Below are 20,490 nucleotides of genomic sequence, written 5' to 3'. Positions count from 1 at the left end.
TTTGAACACATCCTTTAGTCACAACGGAAGGAGGGAGAGAGCAGCAGAGGGTCAGCCTCCATTGGTCCCTGCTCTCTCCTTCCTTTCCTCCAGTGAGACTGACCAGAGAGAGGGGACACCGTTTTCCACCTGATGGCGAAACTCAAGTCGCACCGCATCTGTCTCATGCACAAATTCATGTTCTTCCTATGACCAGAGATATTAAAATAAACACGACGAGCTGCTAATAATAATAAAAACGCAGGGCTACCGATACACTTGCCTACTCATTCATTGCAACTGAAGTGCAAGTGGAAGTAGGGAGAAGCATGTTTTATGTTTGTAATAGTGTTGAATAAAAACAGTGTTGACAGTGCTTAAACACCCATAAAAACAGCAGCTCTTTGCTGTATTCTTTGACAGACTGGCTCTGGTCATGGTTTTTTAAATGATGAAATCTCATGTAGGCTCGTATCAAACTTTGCCGTGGCCAGGGTCGTGGAAGCTGTAGGCGTGATTTGAGCTATCCGTGATTTGAGCTATCCGATTGGCCAGCGCAGTAGGCAAACTCAATTTAGCCACAGATCTCCCGGGTAGGCAGAGTTTTGTCTTTTCAAACAAATGAAATGGTTCAAAATGGAACACTTTGCCTGCCTGGTGTGCAGGGCTTCTGAATCAAGCGCACCTACTGCCAACAGCACAACCTGTGAAAAGGAAGGCAAGCCTTTATCATTGGCTTTTCTACAGAAATGTTTGACGATCGACTAGGAATGCCTTGAAGATCTACCAGTTGATCAGTCGGTGACCTGTGCACTAAAGATTTCATTCTCGGTTGTCGATCATTTTCAGTGTGTTTCTATTGACCCTGATGGAGGCTGTAAAGGAAATATCTGACACAATTGATCATATTCACTTCAAAACACTTTCTTGTGTGATTCTTAGCTCATAACCCCTCTGGGGTCATAGGCAGCATTCCTCCTCCTCCAAACACGGCGTGTTGAGTTGATGCCAAAGAGCTCCAATTTGGTCTCATCTGACCACAACACTTTCACCCAGTTGTCCTCTGAATCATTCAGATGTTCATTGGCAAACTTCAGACGGACATGTATATGTGCTTTCTTGAGCAGGGGGACCTTGCGGGCGCTGCAGGATTTCAGTCCTTCACGGCGTAGTGTGTTACCAATTGTTTTCTTGGTGACTATGGTCCCAGCTGCCTTGAGATCATTGACAAGATTCTCCTGTGTAGTTCTGGGCTGATTCCTCACCGTTCTCATGATCATTGCAACTCCACGAGGTGAGATCTTGCATGGAGCCCCGGGCCGAGGGAGATTGACAGTTCTTTTGTGTTTCTTCCATTTGCGAATAATCGCACCAACTGTTGTCACCTTCTCACCAAGCTGCTTGGCGATGGTCTTGTAGCCCATTCCAACCTCGTGTAGGTCTAAAATCTTGTCCCTTACATCCTTGGAGAGCTCTTTGGTCTTGGCCATGGTGGAGAGTTTGGAATCTGATTGATTGATTGCTTCTGTGGACAGGTGTCTTTTATACAGGTAACAAACTGAGAATATGAGCACTCCCTTTAAGAGTGTGCTCCTAATCTCAGCTGGGAGCCAGAAATCTTTCTGATTGAGAGGGGGTCAAATACTTATTTCCCTCATTAAAATGCAAATCAATTTATAACATTTTTGACATGCGTTTTTCTGGATTTTTTTGTTGTTATTCTGTCTCTCACTGTTCAAATAAACCTACCATTAAAATTATAGACTGATCATTTCTTTGTCAGTGGGCAAACATACAAAATCAGCAGGGGATCAAATACTTTTTTCCCTCACTGTACCTACATGTTGCAATTTGTTCCTACAACCATGTATTTCCATGGTATTTCCCTAGGCAGGTGTACATACCATGTACTATAAGTAATGTATATATGAATCATGTGTTATCTTGTTGTTACCGTTAGAGCTCAGTCCGACTCTCATGGTACTGTCCGTTCTGATGTCAGAGATGGGTGAGGTCAGAGGTCGAGTGTCAAAGGGCGTGCCGTCCTCTTCCAGTCCATCCAGGAAGAGACTGACGCTTTTGCCATGCACCTGTAGACCAATTAGAATGCACAATTATTCTGTGGATCAAACATAACTCAATGTTACTTTGTCCTTGACACTGTACATTACTTTACTCTGTGCTTGACACATTTTGATTCAGTTTTATACAGTGAAGTGTTAAAAAGTTAACATTTCAATGACAAAGTTTTGGCCATCTCCTGGTCCTTGCTTTGTCCTGATACAAGCTTTATAAAGAGTATCTAACAGTGTGGGGATCCTGTCCCTGAAGGAGAGTAAGATGTATAGCCCAGCAGCCTTCAGCATTCAGTCTGAGTAAATTATACACAGGGATAATCTTCCAGTTTATTTCCCTACCAGAAACCCTCATTCTAAAACCTCAGCCACAAATGAGCTTCCTGTTGACCAAAACCACTCTTCACCCCAGCCATGAATATTAAAACACAAACACAGTCAAGGCAACTGCTTCCATTCAGATCAAAACTCCAGAGAAATACGTTCATAGACCTTAGAAAACTTCAACGTCCCACTCTCTTCTCTCTTTCTCCCCTCTCTTCTCTCTTTCTCCCCTCTCTTCTCTCTTTCTCCCCTCTCTTCTCTCTTTCTCCCCTCTCTCTCAAAATGTTTCTGTCTATCCCCCTCTCCCCCTCTTGCTGTGTCTGGCTAGCATGCTCTGTGGTAGCACAGATAAAACCAGTCTCTGTCTTTTCTAACACATTCCCCCTCTCTCTCAAGTGTTTTCTATCCGCCTCTTCTCTCCTCGCCTCTTTAGAGGAGTTGAAAAAGGTGCAGGGGAAATAAGTCTGGTCCAAAACGTCTTTGGGGATGAAGGCAAGGCGGCGCTTGGCTCGACTCAACAACTGTCTGTCTGGAAGATACTTAAGACTTGCACTTTCATGACGGCTGATTGAAGACTGCAGAGACGGCGAGAGAGAGAGACGGGAAGACGGAGAAAGAGAAGGACGTAGAGAGAAGGCCGCTCTTGGAATCTGTAACCAGCCAATGGCGTGCGTGGAGATCTGAAGAGTTGTCATGGTGATGTAAATGAATTGGGAAGAGCTTCATCCTGCTTAGCGCCACGCGCCCCTTTGAAACCCCGACCAGCACTCCTTTGTTCGTTTTAGAAAATTATTTTTTTCTCTTCTTATTTTTTTACCTCTCTTTGCTGCCTTCGTTCTTTTTTCAACTACTGTTGCTTCAAGAGACCCTCGAGTTTCTTCTTCTTCTTTTTCTTCTTTCCCTCACTTGTATTTCTCACCTGTCCCATTGACAGCAGGTGCTGTAGAGAGAGGCCCAGATTAACACCTGTCTCTCACCTGCCTCCTACCTGTCTTTCTTACCTATCTCTCTCTCAGCTGTAGGCTATCTGTCTCTCTCACCTTTCCCTCTCTCACGTCATCTCTCACAGCCAGTCCATTGAATGTAGCTGTGCAGTAGAACAGTGTGTTTTACAGGCCCAGATTAACCCAAGGCCTGGCCAGTGGCAGTGGAAAGCTTTTAATGACTCACTGAGCACCGATCACTGGACACTGGCAAACAAACAGCTTTAAAAGCTCTCCACTTTCAGTGTGTGTGTGTGTGTGTGTGTGTGTGTGTGTGTGTGTGTGTGTGTGTGTGTGTGTGTGTGTGTGTGTGTGTGTGTGTGTGTGTGTGTGTGTGTGTGTGTGTGTGTGTGTGTGTGTGTGTGTGTGTGTGTGTGTGTGTGTGTGTGTGTGTGTGTGTGTGTGTGTGTGTGTGTGTGTGTGTGTGTGTGTGGTAGAATGTCCCATTGTCTGACCTGTCCCTCTGACCCATTAGTTTATCTGCTGATGTAAAAAGGCAGGGTTGGGAGTCAGGTATCTGCCGTGGACTCTGATCTGGTACAGACAGACAGACAGGTAGACAGACAGATGTAGGGACAGAGGATAGCGAGAGCGAGAGTGAGAGCGAGAGAGAGAGAGAGATGGTGAAATGTAATGAAGTGTCATTAAGGTAGTAACTAGCAGAGGCTTTATGTCAGTGTGAATGATAAGGTTGTTCCTGTTGTGTGAATCTGTTTTAGAGTAATTTTTTAGTAATTTCCCAGTTAGCTCTCTGTGATTTTGTATGGACTACACTTTACAAACATTATAGGCCTTTATAAGGCTGCAAAATTCCTGTAACTTTCCCAAATTCCCAGGTTTTTCAGAAATCCTGATAGGCGGATTTCGGATTTCCTGCTTATTCCCTCCTGATTACAGACATTTTTGAAAAACCTTGAATTTCGGGGGAAAATCCCGGAATTGTACTTAATATTTACTTATACGCTGTGCCATGACGTTGCCCTGTTGGGAGAGGTTTATGACCCTCCATAAATACCTTTCCCCCTTTTTCTCTCCACTCTACAGAATGGACTCTTGGAAAGCACTTTGTTAACATAGAGAGAGAGTATTGTAACATCAAAAGGTTGGGGAAAAGAACACTCTTTATGTAATCCAACCAGTTGAAAGTGTCCATTGGTACTTAAAGAATATGATGTCAGATCAGTTGTCGTCTGAATCATTATTACTGATGATAGGATGACATAAACTCTATCTTGGATTCACATGGAATTGTTGTGCAATTTAAATGTTGAAATATGAAACTACTTGTGAAAAGATGAAATGTAATTTTATCTTTTAAAATTAGAGAATTGTTTTCATAAGTAAAATATGCTCAATCAGTGGCCACGCCCACGTGAATAGGCATTGGTTGGAAAGGATGAACCAACCCCCTTTCTACATTTCTATAAGAGCCCCCGTGACCCAATTCACGGCGAACTAAGCCAACCTCAGCGTGAGCTCTGGTTGTGAATGGTTGAACAACTACAACCTAAGGAAATTAACCTTTTGTTCCCGATGACGTGAGGACCGATGTCCATACATTTAGAAGGGGCCGAATTTCAACGTGGAGGTGACGATCGCCATGCTGGATGGATGAATTTGACTACACCAACCAGAATATAGCATGAGCTTATAGTATGGCAACTTGGTATGAACTTTGAACTCTTATTCACTAAAGAAGTGATACATCCTAGACGTCGAGTTATCAGCAGCAGCTGTAAACGTGGCCTTGGAAAGGACGGACAATCTATTCAGAACGACAGGGTACTACAACGTATTCGACCAGAAATATTCTTCAAAAGACAAGGGAGTTCTCTGCTGGGCAACCCAGCCTTCCATCTTCGACAAATCTATCCAAGTGCAGCTCAGAGTAAATATATTTCTTGCGTTTTCCTTTTACCGAATGGGTGGATATTTAGAATGCATAAGATTCTGTATTTATGATGGCATAGCTTCATAAGGTCCGATAGAGACCCAATCCTTTTGTTCCTCAGTCTTCCCGTGCTTTCATTCAAACCCAACCCCCTTTCTTTGTGTAACGAGCCGTCATATCGGTTTCGTCCGCTAGGGACGTTTCTTTTATAACATAATTAGTCATCAATGTATGATCCATCCTGTGTATATGTAATTCTGTGTGATTATTTAGGTATTTAGTAAATACATAATTAAACCAAATTTTGTATTGCTGATTCAACTTGTTAGCCAGGGTTCGTGAAGATAACCAAGAATTTTCTGACGTTCAGATGAGACTGAATAAGGTGACAATTAATAATTGACTGCTATTGATATAAAAGATTACCAGGTCTTTAAGAGTTTATTCGGAAGACAATAGCTCTATAAACATTCTTCCGTGGTGCCCCGACTTCCTAGTTAATTACATTCACATGATTAGTTTAGGTAATATTAAGGTAATCGGTAATATTCATGTAATCAGGTAATATTAATTACAGAGAATTGATTTCATAAAATAGCATGTGATATTATTTAATCCATAGTAAAGACATGACAGCTGTTTTTAAATGAGATCCCATATGGGCTGATTTGGCAACAGAAGATATTCAGAGGAGTGAATCCGAGCAGGTTTGGATCAGATCTACACTACATTAGTTTATAAGTATGCTCGACACACAGAGGAAGGGCGTTATTCTATATTTACATTGATGTCAGTTAGCAGACAGCCTTATCCAGAGCGTATTACAATAAATGCATTGAGCTGAGGATGTGTAAATACATTACTGTGCAAACTGGCCGGGAACAGACGGCGAGCTTAAGATTTCTATTAGGATGTATGATATTAGTGGGTATTAGGACTGAACATTAGAACAGATGCCCTTTCCTGCTGCCCTGCAGATGACACTAGTTCAATAGAGGCGCCTGTCATAAGCACGCACGCACGCACACACACGCACACATACACATATACACACACACACAGTGGAAAGAGAGGCCTCCGACTCTGACATACACACACACGCACGTCGCACGCACAGGATACAGAGGCCTGTGTCTCTGACACTCCAAACAAGCCCCCGCTGCCTTCGCTGACCTAGCTCAGCCCCCTCCTCTCCCCTTCCCCTCCCCTCCTCTCCCCTTCCCCTCCTCTACCCTTCCCCTCCTCTCCCCTTCCCCTCCTCTCCCCTTCCCCTCCTCTACCCTTCCCCTCCTCTCCCCTTCCCCTCCTCTACCCTTCCCCTCCTCTACCCTTCCCCTCCTCTCCTCTCCCCTTCCCCTCCTCTACCATTCCCCTCCTCTCCCCTTCCCCTCCTCTCCCCTTCCCCTCCTCTACCCTTCCCCTCCTCTCCCCTTCCCCTCCTCTCCTCTCCCCTTCCCCTCCTCTACCATTCCCCTCCTCTCCCCTTCCCCTCCTCTCCCCTTCCCCTCCTCTACCCCACTGTGACTGACACACCACTCACTGATAACACACTCTCATTCCAGGGCCGGCTGTCAGAGGGGAGAGAGACACTCAACAGAGGAAGGAGGGATGGAGGGAGGGAAGAAGGGATGGAGATATCATGAGGAGAGATACTCCTGTGCTGCTGGATGAGGCTACGGACCGACACACACACACACGGGCGCGCGCCAGCAATCCTCTCCATGTTTTATTTATGGCCCTGTCTCGTCCTCTCTGTGTGACTGACTCTTATCATTTAAATGAAGCAGAAATGTTTTCCTGTTTATAATTTGTTACATTATCACAGGTTTTAGTATAAAGCAGGGCCAGGGCCAAGAGAGGAGTGAAATATTACTGTCTGAAAAGAGAGGAGGATAAAGATTTATTAAATTTTTTATTTATAAGATATCCAGTATATACACAAAGAGAGAGGTATAGAGGCAAGAGGGAAGGAGAGAGAGGGAGAGAGAGGAGAAAATAGGGGGGAGAGGGGAATATACTGGATATAGAAAGGTGGAATAGAGTCACACGGTGGCTATTGATGCTGTAAAGGAGGTACAGAGGCAAGGAAGCAGCCCTCTCTCTCATCCCTCCATCCATCCCTCTCTCCCCCTTCCCCCGTCTCAGCAGAAGGAAACAGCCCTCTCTCTCTCATCCCTCTCTCCCCCTGCCCCGTCTCAGCAGAAGGAAGCAGCCCTCTCTCTCTCTCCATCCCTCTATCCCTCTCTCCCCCTGCCCCCCGTCTCAGCAGAAGGAAGCAGCCCTCTCTCTCTCTCCATCCCTCCATCCCTCTCTCCCCCTGCCCCCCGTCTCAGCAGAAGGAAGCAGCAAGCCCTCTCTCTCTCTCATCCCTCCATCCCTCTCTCCCCCTGCCCCCCGTCTCAGCAGAAGGAAGCAGCCCTCTCTCTCTCCATCCCTCCATCCCTCTCTCCCCCTGCCCCCGTCTCAGCAGAAGGAAGCAGCGCTCTCTCTCTCATCCCTCTCTCCCCCTGCCCCCCGTCTCAGCAGAAGGAAGCAGCAAGCCCTCTCTCTCTCTCCATCCCTCTCTCCCCCTGCCCCCCGTCTCAGCAGAAGGAAGCAGCAAGCCCTCTCTCTCTCTCATCCCTACATCCCTCTCTCCCCCTACCCCCCGTCTCAGCAGAAGGAAGCAGCCCTCTCTCTCTCCATCCCTCCATCCCTCTCTCCCCTGCCCCCGTCTCAGCAGAAGGAAGCAGCGCTCTCTCTCTCTCATCCCTCTCTCCCCCTGCCCCCGTCTCAGCAGAAGGAAGCAGCCCCCTCTCTCTCTCCATCCCTCTCTCCCCAGCCCCCCGTCTCAGCAGAAGGAAGCAGCAAGCCCTCTCTCTCTCTCATCCCTCTCTTCCCCTGCCCCCGTCTCAGCAGAAGGAAGCAGCAAGCCCTCTCTCTCTCTCCATCCCTCCATCCCTCTCTCCCCCCTACCCCCGTCTCAGCAGAAGGAAGCAGCAAGCCCTCTCTCCCTCTCTCTCTCTCCATCCCTCTCTCCCCCTGCCCCCCGTCTCAGCAGAAGGAAGCAGCAAGCCCTCTCTCTCTCTCTCCATCCCTCCATCCCTCTCTCCCCCTGCCCCCGTCTCAGCAGAAGGAAGCAGCCCTCTCTCTCTCTCTCTCCATCCCTCTCTCCCCCTGCCCCCCGTCTCAGCAGAAGGAAGCAGCAAGCCCTCTCTCTCTCTCTCTCTCATCCCTCCATCCCTCTCTCCCCCTGCCCCCGTCTCAGCAGAAGGAAGCAGCAAGCCCTCTCTCTCTCCATCCCTCCATCCCTCTCTCCCCCTACCCCTCGTCTCAGCAGAAGGAAGCAGCAAGCCCTCTCTCCTCTCTCTCTCCATCCCTCCATCCCTCTCTCCCCCTGCCCCCCGTCTCAGCAGAAGGAAGCAGCAAGCCCTCTCTCTCTCTCCATCCCTCCATCCCTCTCTCTCCCTGCCCCCGTCTCAGCAGAAGGAAGCAGCAAGCCCTCTCTCTCTCCATCCCTCCATCCCTCTCTCCCCCTGCCCCCGTCTCAGCAGAAGGAAGCAGCCCTCTCTCTCTCTCCATCCCTCTCTCCCCTGCCCCCCGTCTCAGCAGAAGGAAGCAGCAAGCCTCTCTCTCTCTCTCTCTCTCTCTCTATCCCTCTCTTCCCCTGCCCCCAGATCCTTCCCCACCCCTGTCTCAGCAGAAGGAAGCAGCAAGCCCTCTCTCTCTCTCTCTCTCTCCATCCATCTCTCCCCCCTGCCCCTCGTCTCAGCAGAAGGAAGCAGCAAGCCCTCTCTCTCTCCATCCCTCCATCCCTCTCTCCCCTGCCCCCCGTCTCAGCAGAACGAAGCAGCCCTCTCTCTCTCTCTCTCCATCCCTCTCTCCCCCAGCCCCCCGTCTCAGCAGAAGGAAGCAGCAAGCCCTCTATCTCTCTCATCCCTCCATCCCTCTCTCCCCAGCCCCCCGTCTCAGCAGAAGGAAGCAGCAAGCCCTCTCTCTCTCTCCATCCCTCCATCCCTCTCTCCCCCTGCCCCCCGTCTCAGCAGAAGGAAGCAGCCCTCTCTCTCTCTCTATCCCTCTCTCCCCCAGCCCCCCGTCTCAGCAGAAGGAAGCAGCAAGCCCTCTCTCTCTCTCTCTCATCCCTCCATCCCTCTCTCCCCCTGCCCCCCGTCTCAGCAGAAGCTCTGATGAACTGCCAATTTTTCCCTTTATCACATTAGCACAGCCATGGGAGAAACACATTTGTTCTACTCAAGTACACTAAAGATACAATTACCAGTCCAGGATATACATGTTTTATATCACCGCCGGCCCATAGTGCTATGAGGACCCAGCCATATATATATATATATATTAACACTAGCATGACAGTTGATTTAAGAAAAGAAAACTGTCTCCGGGGAGAGGGAAGAGTCCCACATATAAGAGGACTTGTCAGTGCTTTAATAAAGGCTATAACTCCGGAGAGACTTTTCCTTTGAACACAAAGCATATCACTGCATTCTTTTAAAGTGGGAGATGCGCAGAAATCATCCCATCTAACAAGACGGGATACACCACACCATGGCTGCATAGTCAGGTTGGCTGACTTCTATCTCTTTATTCGCTCTCTCTCCTCTCTCTCTCTCTCTCTCTCTCTCTCTCTCTCTCTCTCTCTCTTCCTCTCTCTCACACGCTCCCTCTCTCTCTCTCTCACACGCTCCCTCTCTCTCTCTCATGCACTCTCTCTTCCTTTCCCTCTCGTCCTCTCTCTCGCTCTTCCTCTCTCTCACACGCTCCCTCTCTCTCTCTCACACACGCTCTCTCTCTCATGCACTCTCTCTTCCTTTCCCTCTCGTCCTCTCTCTCTCTCTCTCTCTCTCTCTTTCCTTTGAACACAAAGCATATCACTGCATTCTTTTAAAGTGGGAGATGCGCAGAAATCATCCCATCTAACAAGACGGGATACACCACACCATGGCTGCATAGTCAGGTTGGCTGACTTCTATCTCTTTATTCGCTCTCTCTCCTCCTCTCTCTCTCTCTCTCTCTCTCTCTCTCTCTCTCTCTCTCTTCCTCTCTCTCACACGCTCCCTCTCTCTCTCTCTCACACGCTCCCTCTCTCTCTCTCATGCACTCTCTCTTCCTTTCCCTCTCGTCCTCTCTCTCGCTCTTCCTCTCTCTCACACGCTCCCTCTCTCTCTCTCACACACGCTCTCTCTCTCATGCACTCTCTCTTCCTTTCCCTCTCGTCCTCTCTCTCTCTCTCTCATGCACTCTCTCTTCCTTTCCCTCTCATCCTCTCTCTCTCTCTCTCTTCCTCTCTCACACGCTCCCTCTCACTCTCTCACACGCTCTCTCTCTCTCTCTCTCATGCACACTCTCTTCCTTTCCCTCTCGTCCTTTCTCTCTCTCTCACGCTCTCTCTCTCTCATGCACTCTCTCTTCCTTTCCCTCTCATCCTCTCTCTCTCGCTCTTCCTCTCTCTTTATCTACTGTATCTCTACTCAATTCAATTCAATTTATTGGCATGGGAAAGATATGTTAACATTGCCAAAGCAAGTGAAGTAGATAATAAACAAAAGTAAAATAAAACAATAAACATTACACACACAAAAGTTCCAGAAGAATAAAGACATTTCAAATGTCATATTGTATTAAGTGCAAATAGTCTCTTTCTCATCTCCCCAATCACGCTCTCATACTGCCAACTGTAAAGTTTGGTGGAGGAGGAATAATGGTCTGGGGCTGTTTTTCATGATTCGAGCTAGGCCCCTTAGTTCTAATGAAGGGAAATCATAACACTGCAGCATACAATGACATTCTACACGATTCTGTGCTTCCAACATTGTGGCAACAGTTAGGGAAAGGCCCTTTCCTGTTTCAGCATGACAATGCCCCCATGCACAAAACGAGGTCCATACAGAAACGGTTTGTCGAGATCGGTGTGGAAGAACTTGACTGGCCTGCACAGAGCCCTGAACTCAACCCCATCGAACACCTTTGGCATGAATTGGAACGCCGACTGCGAGCCAGGCCTAATCGCCCAACATCAGTGCCTGACCTCACTAATGCTCTTGGCTGAATGGAAGCAAGTTCCAACATCTAGTGGATTATTTTGGAATGAGATGTTCAACGAGCATGTGTCGACATACTTTTGGAAATGTAGTGTAGTGTATTGATGCTGTTGTTGAAATGCACAGATCACTTTATACATCTTCTCAAAGAAACTACAGGTAGTTCAAAAACTTGGCATCATATTTCTGTCATGCTGCTTTGTTGACAACTCCAACCATCTGGCGCCCCGGGTATTCAGCCAATCAGTGGCCGCCGCTGCTCTCTATCTCACTCTCTCTCTTGCTCTCTCTCCCTCTCACTCTCTTTATTCCAGCCTCTCTACATCTATAGAGGGGTGTTGTGGAAAAACATTAAAAGTAGTGCACCCAAGCTGAGATGTGGTGTTTGGAGGGAGTTTAAATGTAAACCCAATGGAAGTGTTCTGATACACTGAATTGATTTCAAAACAATGGAAGTGGTTCTTCAATGGGAATAATTGTGTTTTTAAGAGTTGTGTGAAAACACTTTTTGGTGTTTCAGTCAGGTCTCAAATTTCCCGGCGGCATCAACGGCCATGGCGCATACTGAAGAGTTCAGAAGAACTGTCCACATTTACTTTTCGTCAGCCAACAAGATGAGTAACGAACAGCAAAATCACTAGCCTATTTATTTATTTAAGTTAAGAACAAATTCTTATTTACAATGACGGCCTAGGAACAGTGGGTTAACTGCCTTGTTCAGGGGCAGAATGACAGATTTTTACCTTGTCAGCTCGGGGATTCGATCTAGCAACCCTTCGGTTATAAGTCCAACGCCCTAACCACTGGTACAAAAGTTGACCTATTCTATGTGTCAGCTTGTCATTCTGTGCGAGAAATAAATATTCCAAACATAGCCTACTCTGGGACAGTTGTGGGATGTAATAAATCCCCCAAAAACATTTAAAAGCAATGATCCTGACGCAACAGATCAGAACGTTTAAAATGTTAAACTATTAGGCTACTTCATCACATTATAAACACAGCAATGCACACACAACAGTAGGCGCAAATGTTCCAAAATGCAATTAGTGGGAAAACACTGTTCTCAATAGTGTACAGCAAATGTCGACAGATTCAAGCCTTTAGACGTTAATACTAATCATGATCCTACATTATATTTGTCAAACGTGACTGGCATCTTGCCTAAATGTAACTAAAAGTCTCATTAAAGGTTGGCTACATTTTCAGGCGCCTCCCCCATGTCAGGATATGACAGGCTGTAGCCAATACACATAGGCTATCCCCTACACTTTGACATGTAGGCTAATTATTTATGTACTTTTACATACACTTACAGTGCTTTCAGAAAATATTCAGACCCCCGGACATTTTCCAAAAATTTTTACGTTACAGCCTTATTCTAAAATGTATTAAATAAAACATGTTCCTCAACAATCTACACACAATATCCCATAATGACAAAGCGAAAACAGTTTTGTAGAAATTAGACATTTTAGCAAATGTATAAAAAATGTAAAACAGATAACTTATTTACATAAGTATTCCCTTTGCCCTGAGACTAGAAATTGAACTCAGTAACATCCTGTTTCCAATGTCATTAATGTAAGGAAAGAAATGATATTATTATATTATATTGAATGTAGGCTACCTGTTCTGCATGTGTTCAAGTGTGTAAAATTCCCTCGGTTGAGAGGATAGGTAGTTGTGTAGGACTCTAGTGGAGGGTAAACATAAGTAGCCTTTTTCAGAAAAATGCATTGAAAGTATAGGGAGCGACCGGGAATCAAAGTTTACCCACCTATTTATTTTACCACTCCATCACTAGCTACCGGTATGCCTATTTTAACTTCATGGTAATACACATTGTAGCCTAGTCTAGTATGTTGACCATGTGTGTTAGTGTGAGCATCCTGTTTTTCCCGCGACAGTTTCAGACCCATTTCAGGTGTCCTGACCTTTTCAGGCTACAAAAAAGGTAAATTTGTCAACAAGACATATCAATTAATGTAGGCATCATCAATGACAATAACGGAATGTCATTGGGCACATTTTTTGGTGTTTTCCAACAGATGTCTATTTCCATTAATCAAATGGTGCCAGTATACATGCGGTTTGGGGGCTGGAATTATTTAGGAGTGGATGAGCATGCACAGGTAGCCTACTATATCAAGTGATTTGTTTGACAATCAGATGAACATATCATGACTGGTTGTGTTCATGCCACATTAAAAAGTAAATCATTTTTATTTATTATTAGGACCATAAAATTAGATATTGTCACGGTATAATCCACACTGATCACTAGTATTCATGTGAGAAGGTGGATGTGAACCCAAGTTTCCTGCTTGTCATGACACTGCCTTAGTCCACTCAGCCAGTCTTCAGGAGTAAGCTGTTGTGCTGAACCACCCGTGTTACACTGATCACATGGCACCTGAATCAGACATGAGATAAGTAGACTTAAAGGGATGCTTCGGGATTTTTGTAATGAAGCCCTTTATCTACTTCCCCAGAGTCAGATGAAGCCCTTTATCTACTTCCCCAAAGTCAGATGAACCCGTGGATATCATTTTTATGTCTCTGTGTGCAATCTGAAAAGAGCCATATCAGGGGATATCTTTACATGACACATCTTTGTTATTCTAGAGAAAACAGACCATTTCCAATGCATAGTTTGAGTTTTGTGGATATGCACCACATGCATACAAATTCTGAATCCAGATGTGGCTTTTAGACATATACAGTGGCAAGAAAAAGTATGTGAACCCTTTGGAATTACCTGGATTTCTGCATAAATTTGTCATAAATGTTATCTGATCTTCATCTTAGTCACTACAACAGACAAACACAGTGTGCTTAAACTAATAACACACACATTTTTGTATTTGTCTTGTCTATATTGAATACATCATTTAAACATTCACAGTGTAGGTTGGAAAAAGTATGTGAACCCCGAGGCTTATGACTTCTCCAAAAGCTAATAGGAGTCAGGAGTCAGCTAACCTGGAGTCCAATCAATGAGACGAGATTGGAGATGTTGGTTAGAGCTGCCCTGCCCTATAAAAAACACTCACACAATTTGAGTCTGCTATTCACAAGAAGCATTGCCTGATGTGAACCATGCCTCGAACAAAAGAGATCTCAGAAGACCTAAGATTAAGAATTGTTGACTTGCATAAAGCTGGAAAGGGTTACAAAAGTATTTCTAAAATCCTTGATGTTCATTAGTCCACAGTAAGACAAATTGTCTATAAATGGAGAAAGTTCAGCACTGTTGCTACTCTCCCTAGGAGTGGCCGTCCTGCAAAGATGACTGCAAGAGCACAGCGCAGATTGCTCAATGAGGTTAAGGAGAATCATAGTGTCAGCTAAAGACTTACAGAAATATCTGGAACATGCTAACATCTTTGTTGAGAAGTCTACAATATGTAAAACACTAAACAAGAATGGTGTTCATGGGAGGACACCACGGAAGAAGCCACTGCTGTCCAAAAAAAAACTGAAGTTCGCAAAAGAGCTCCTGGATGTTCCACAACGCTTCTGGCAAAATATTCTGTGGACAGATTAAACTAAAGTTGAGTTGTTTGGAAGGAACACACAACACTATGTGTGGAGAAGAAAAGGCACAGCACACCAACATCAAAACCTCATCCCAACTGTAAAGTATGGTGGAGAGAGCATCATGGTTTGGGGCTGCTTTGCTGCCTCAGGGCCTGGACAGCTTACTATCATCGATGGAAAAATGTATTCCCAAGTTTATCAAGACATTTTGCAGGAGAATGTAGGGCTATCTGTCCGCCAATTGAAGCTCAACAAAAGTTGGGTGAGGCAACAGGACAACGACCCAAAACACAGAGGTAAATGAACAACAGAATGGCTTCAACAGAAGAAAATACACCTTTTGGAGTGGCCCAGTCAGAGTCCTGACCTCAACCCAATTTAAAATTGTGATCATGATCATGAGAATGGTTCACATCAGACATCCTAAGAATATTGCTGAACTGAAACAGTTTTGTAAAGATGAATGGTCCAAAATTCCTCCTGACCGTTGTGCAGGTCTGATCCGCAACTACACAAAACGTTTGGTTGAGGTTATTGCTGCCAAAGGAGGGTCAACCAGTTATTAAATCCAAGGGTTCACATACTTTGTTCAAAAAAGACATGAAAACGTATAATTGTTTATGTGTTATTAGTTTAAAAAGACTGTTTGTCTATCTACTTAGATGAAGATCAGATCAAATTTTATGACCAATTTATGCAGAAATCCAGGTAATTCCAAAGGGTTCACATACTTTTTCTTGCCACTGTACGATATTGGGATTACTCTGAATATCACACATGGACATTTCCTATGGCCAGATATGGACTCATTCAATATTCAGACATCCTATTTTCTCTCTTCGTGTTGACAAATAATGATTATATACATTGCATATCTGTGTTTTCTCAGCACATTCAAGATTTGAGGCTATATTGATTCCAGATATGCTTCCCTTGGTTGAGGTCCATATCCAAATACTGATATGCTGAAAATAAGGACGATTTCTGATGAAATCCATATTTTTCTTTCATGCACAAATCATTTTTGGATTCCCTCCGGATATCGACTCATTAGATATCCTGATATAGGCCTATGTGGAAATCTTATTTTCTCTGTATGATGATAAATACTGACAGTAGCCCTACATAGTGTCACGTCGGTTGAAAGGAGAGGACCAAGGTGCAGCGTGGTGAGCGTACATATTCTTTTTAGTAGAAAAGACGCCGAACAAAACAATAAACACTACCCAACAAACCGTGAAGCTAAAGGCTATGTGCCATAAACAAAGTCAACTTCCCACAACACAAGGAGGGAAAAGGGCTACCAAAGTATGGTTCCCAATCAGAGACAACGATAGACAGCTGTCCCTGATTGAGAACCATACCCGGCCAAAACATAGAAAATAAAGAACATAGAAAAAGGAACATAGAATGCCCACCCTAGTCACACCCTGGCCTACCCAAAATAGAGAATAAAAAAACCTCTCTATGGCCAGGGCGTGACACATAGTATATTTTCAGCACATACAAAACACATAATCTTGACTGAGGTCCATATCAGGATCTTGATATGCATTTTGATATGCTAAATAAGGACAATTAATGATGCATATTCGAGTTTTGAGGACATTCTCAATAATTTCACGAATATTCAACACATATCACTCTTTCAGACCCTAGCTATAATTTTGTACACGATAAAGGTACATGCAAACTGCTAGCTAATTAGGCTTGATAAGGGGTAACTGTCATGGTCTCATGTTGCGGGAGAGGTTGTTGTCCTGGCACCACACTGCCAGGTCTCTGAACTCCGAGCCGGTGTAGTAGGATTCAATCTTAGTCCTGTATTGACGGTTTGCCTGTTTGTCAGATGGCGTAGCGGGATTTCTTATAAGCATCCGGATTAGTGTCACGCTCCTTGAAAGCGGCAGCTCTAGCCTTTAGCTCAGTGTGGATGTTGCCTGTAATCCATGGCTTCTGGTTGGGATATGTACAGTTGAAGTCGGGAGTTTACATACACCTCAGCCAAATACATTTAAACTCCGTTTTTCACAATTCCTGACATTTAATACATGTAAAAATTCCCTGTCTTAGGTCAGTTAGGATCACCACTTTCTTTTAAGAATGTGAAATGTCAGAATAATAGTAGAGAGAATGATTTATTTCATCTTTTATTTCTTTCATCACATTCCCAGTGGGTCAGAAGTTTACATACACTCAATTAGTATTTGGTAGCATTGTCTTTCAATTGTTTAACTTGGGTCAAACGTTTCAGGTAGCCTTCCACAAGCTTCCAACTATAAGTTGGGTGAATTTGGGCCCATTCCTCCTGACAGAGCGGGTGTAACTGAGTCAGGTTTGTAGGCCTCCTTGCTCGCACACGTTTTTTTAGTTCTGCCCACAAATTTTCTACAGAATTGAGGTCAAGGCTTTGTGATGGCCACTCCAATACCTTGACTTGGTTGTCCTTAAGCCATTTTGCCACAACTTTGGAAGTATGCTTGGGGTCATTGTCCATTTGGAAGACCCATTTGCGACCAAGCTTTAACTTCCTGACTGATGTCTTGTGATGTTGCTTCAATATATCCACCAAATTTTCCACCCTCATGATGCCATCTATTTTGCGAAGTGCACCAGTCCCTCCTGCAGAAAAGCACCCCCACAACATGATGCTGCCACCCCCGTGCTTCACAGTTGAGATGGTGTTCTTCAGCTTGCAAGCCTCCCCCTTTTTCCTCCAAACATAATGATGGTCATTATGGCCAAACAGTTCTATTTTTGTTTCATCAGACCAGAGGACATTTCCCCAAAAAGTATGATCTTTGTCCCCATGTGCAGTTGCAAGCCGTAGTCTGGCTTATTTATGGCGGTTTTGGAGCAGTGGCTTCTTCCTTGCTGAGCAGCCTTTCAGGTTATGTCAATATAGGACTCATTTTACTGTGGATAAAGATACTTTTGTACCTGTTTCCTCCAGCATCTTCACAAGGTCCTTTGCTGTTGTTCTGAGATTGCTTTGCACTTTTCGCACCAAAGTACGTTCATCTCTAGGAGACAGAACGCGTCTCCTTCCTGAGCGGTATGACGGCTGCGTGGTCCCATGGTGTTTATACTTTCGCACTATTGTTTGTACAGATGAACGTGGCACCTTCAGGCATTTGGAAATTGCTCCCAAGGACGAACCAGACTTGTGGAGGTCTACAGAATGTTTTCTGAGGTCTTGGCTGATTTCTTTTGATTTTATCATGATGTCAAGCAAAGACGCACTGAGTTTGAAGGTAGGCCTTGAAATACATCCACAGGTACACCTCCAATTGACTCAAATTATGTCAATTAGCCTATCAGAAGCTTCTAAAGCCATGACATCATTTTCGGGAATTTTCCAAGCTGCTTAAAGGCAGTCAACTTAGTGTATGTAAACTTCTTACCCACTGGAATTGTAATACAGTGAATTATAAGTTAAATAATCTGTCTGTAAACAATTGTTGGAAAATTTACTTGCGTCATGCACAAAGTAGATGACCTAACCGACTTGCCAAAACGATAGTTTGTTAACAAGAAATTTGTGGAGTGGTTGAAAAATGAGTTTTAATGACTCCAACCTAAGTGTATGTAAACTTCCGACTTCAACTATACATACGGTCACTGTGGGGGCGACATCGTTAATGCACTTATTTATGAAGCCGGTGACTGATGTGGTATGCTCCTCAATGACATCGGAGGAATCCTGGAACATATTCCAGTCTGTGCTAGCAAAACAGTCCTGTAGCTTTGCATCCGCTTCATCTGACCACTTCCGTAATGAGCAAGTCACTGGTACTTCCAACTTGAGATTTGGCTTGTAAGCAAAAATCAGGAGTAAAGAATTATGGTCAGTTTTGCCAAATGGAGGGCGAGGAAGGGCTTTGTACGCATCTTTGTGTGTGGAGTAAAGGTGGCCTAGAATTTTTTTCCCTTCTGGTTGCAGATGTGACATGCTGGTAGAAATGAGGTAAAACAGATGTAAGATTTCGTGCATTAATTAATTAACCTGTTTGGGATAGGGGGCAGTATTTTTACGGCCGGATAAAAAACGTACCCGATTTAATCTGGTTACTACTCCTGCCCAGTAACTACAATATGCATATAATTAGTAGATTTGGATAGAAAACACTCTAAAGGTTCTAAAACTGTTTGAATGGTGTCTGTGAGTATAACATAACTCATATGGCAGGCCAAAACCTGAGAAGATTCTATACGGGAAGTGCCCTGTCTGACCATTTCTTGTCCTTCTATAGCCTCTCTATCTAAAATACAGCCTCTGTGCTGTAACGTGACATTTTCTAAGGCTTTCATTGGCTCTAGGAAGGCGCCAGAACGTGGAATGATAGCTCTGCAGTCTCTGGGCGAAAAACAGCAGGGGTTTTGGTGAGTGGTCCTTCTGAGGACAATGACACTGGTGCGCGTGTGCACAAGACGACTCAATTTTTTTCTTTCAGTGTTTGAACGAATACGTCGTCGCCCGGCTGGAATATTATCGCTATTTTATGAGAAAAATCGCATAAAAATTGATTTTAAACAGCGTTTGACATGCTTCAAAGTACGGTAATGGAATATTTTGAATTTTTTTGTCACGAAACGCGCCGGCGCGTCACCCTTCGGATAGTGACTTGAACGCACGAACAAAACGGAGCTATTTGGATATAACTATGGATTATTTCGAACTAAAACAACATTTGTTGTTGAAGTAGAAGTCCTGGGAGTGCATTCTGACGAAGAACAGCAAAGGTAATCCAATTTTTCTTATAGTAAATCTGAGTTTGGTGAGTGCCAAACTTGGTGGGTGTCAAAATAGCTAGCCGTGATGGCCGGGCTATGTACTCAGAATATTGCAAAATGTGCTTTCACCGAAAAGCTATTTTAAAATCGGACACCGCGATTGCATAAAGGAGTTCTGTATCTATAATTCTTAAAATAATTGTTATGTTTTTTGTCAACGTTTATCATGAGTAATTTAGTAAATTCACCGGAAGTTTTCGGTGGGTATGCTAATTCTGAACAAAACATGCTAATGTAAAAAGCTGGTTTTTGATATAAATATGAACTTGATTGAACAAAACATGCATGTATTGTATAACATAATGTCCTAAGAGTGTCATCTGATAAAGATCATCAAAGGTTAGTGATGCATTTAGCTGTGGTTTTGGTTTTTGTGACATATATGCTAGCTTGAAAAATGGGTGTGTGATTATTTCTGGCTGGGTACTCTCCTGACATAATCTAATGTTTTGCTTTCGCTGTAAAGCCTTTTTGAAATCGGACAATGTGGTTAGATAAAGGAGAGTCTTATCTTTCAAATGGTGTAAAATAGTCATATGTTTGAGAAATTATAGCATTTTTAAGGTTTTTCGTATTTCGCGCCAGGCACTACCATTGGATATTGGTGAGGTTAACTTCTTAGGGCTAGGCCCCTTTTTTCTCAATTTCCGCCTGAATGACATGCCCAAAGTAAACTGCGTGTAGCTCAGGCCCTGAAGCCAGGATATGCATATATACTGCTCAAAAAAATAAAGGGAACACTTAACCTGTTGGGTCTAGGGGGCAGCATTTGCACGTCTGGATAAAAAAAATGTACCCGATTTAATCTGGTTACTAATCCTACCCAGTAACTAGAATATGCATATACTTATTATATATGGATAGAA

The 20,490-nt window shown here is 44.3% G+C and overlaps 1 protein-coding gene across 3 annotated transcripts in view; it reads right to left on the bottom strand.

Moving 5' to 3' along the window:
• Window positions 1–20,490, bottom strand: part of ush2a (Usher syndrome 2A (autosomal recessive, mild)) — a 436,139-nt gene that overhangs the window by 385,874 nt on the left and 29,775 nt on the right. For all 3 annotated transcript variants that reach the window (XM_045714834.1, XM_045714836.1, XM_045714830.1), the window contains one exon: window positions 1,934–2,069. In XM_045714834.1, coding sequence (XP_045570790.1) covers window positions 1,934–2,069 — 136 coding nt within the window. The remainder of the gene's footprint in view (window positions 1–1,933; window positions 2,070–20,490) is intronic.

Source organism: Salmo salar, chromosome ssa01 (genome assembly GCF_905237065.1).
Source record: "Salmo salar chromosome ssa01, Ssal_v3.1, whole genome shotgun sequence".
Taxonomy (NCBI): Eukaryota; Metazoa; Chordata; class Actinopteri; order Salmoniformes; family Salmonidae; genus Salmo; species Salmo salar.
Note: the sequence above shows the minus strand (reverse complement) of the source record. Positions and strands in the feature narration are given on the sequence as shown.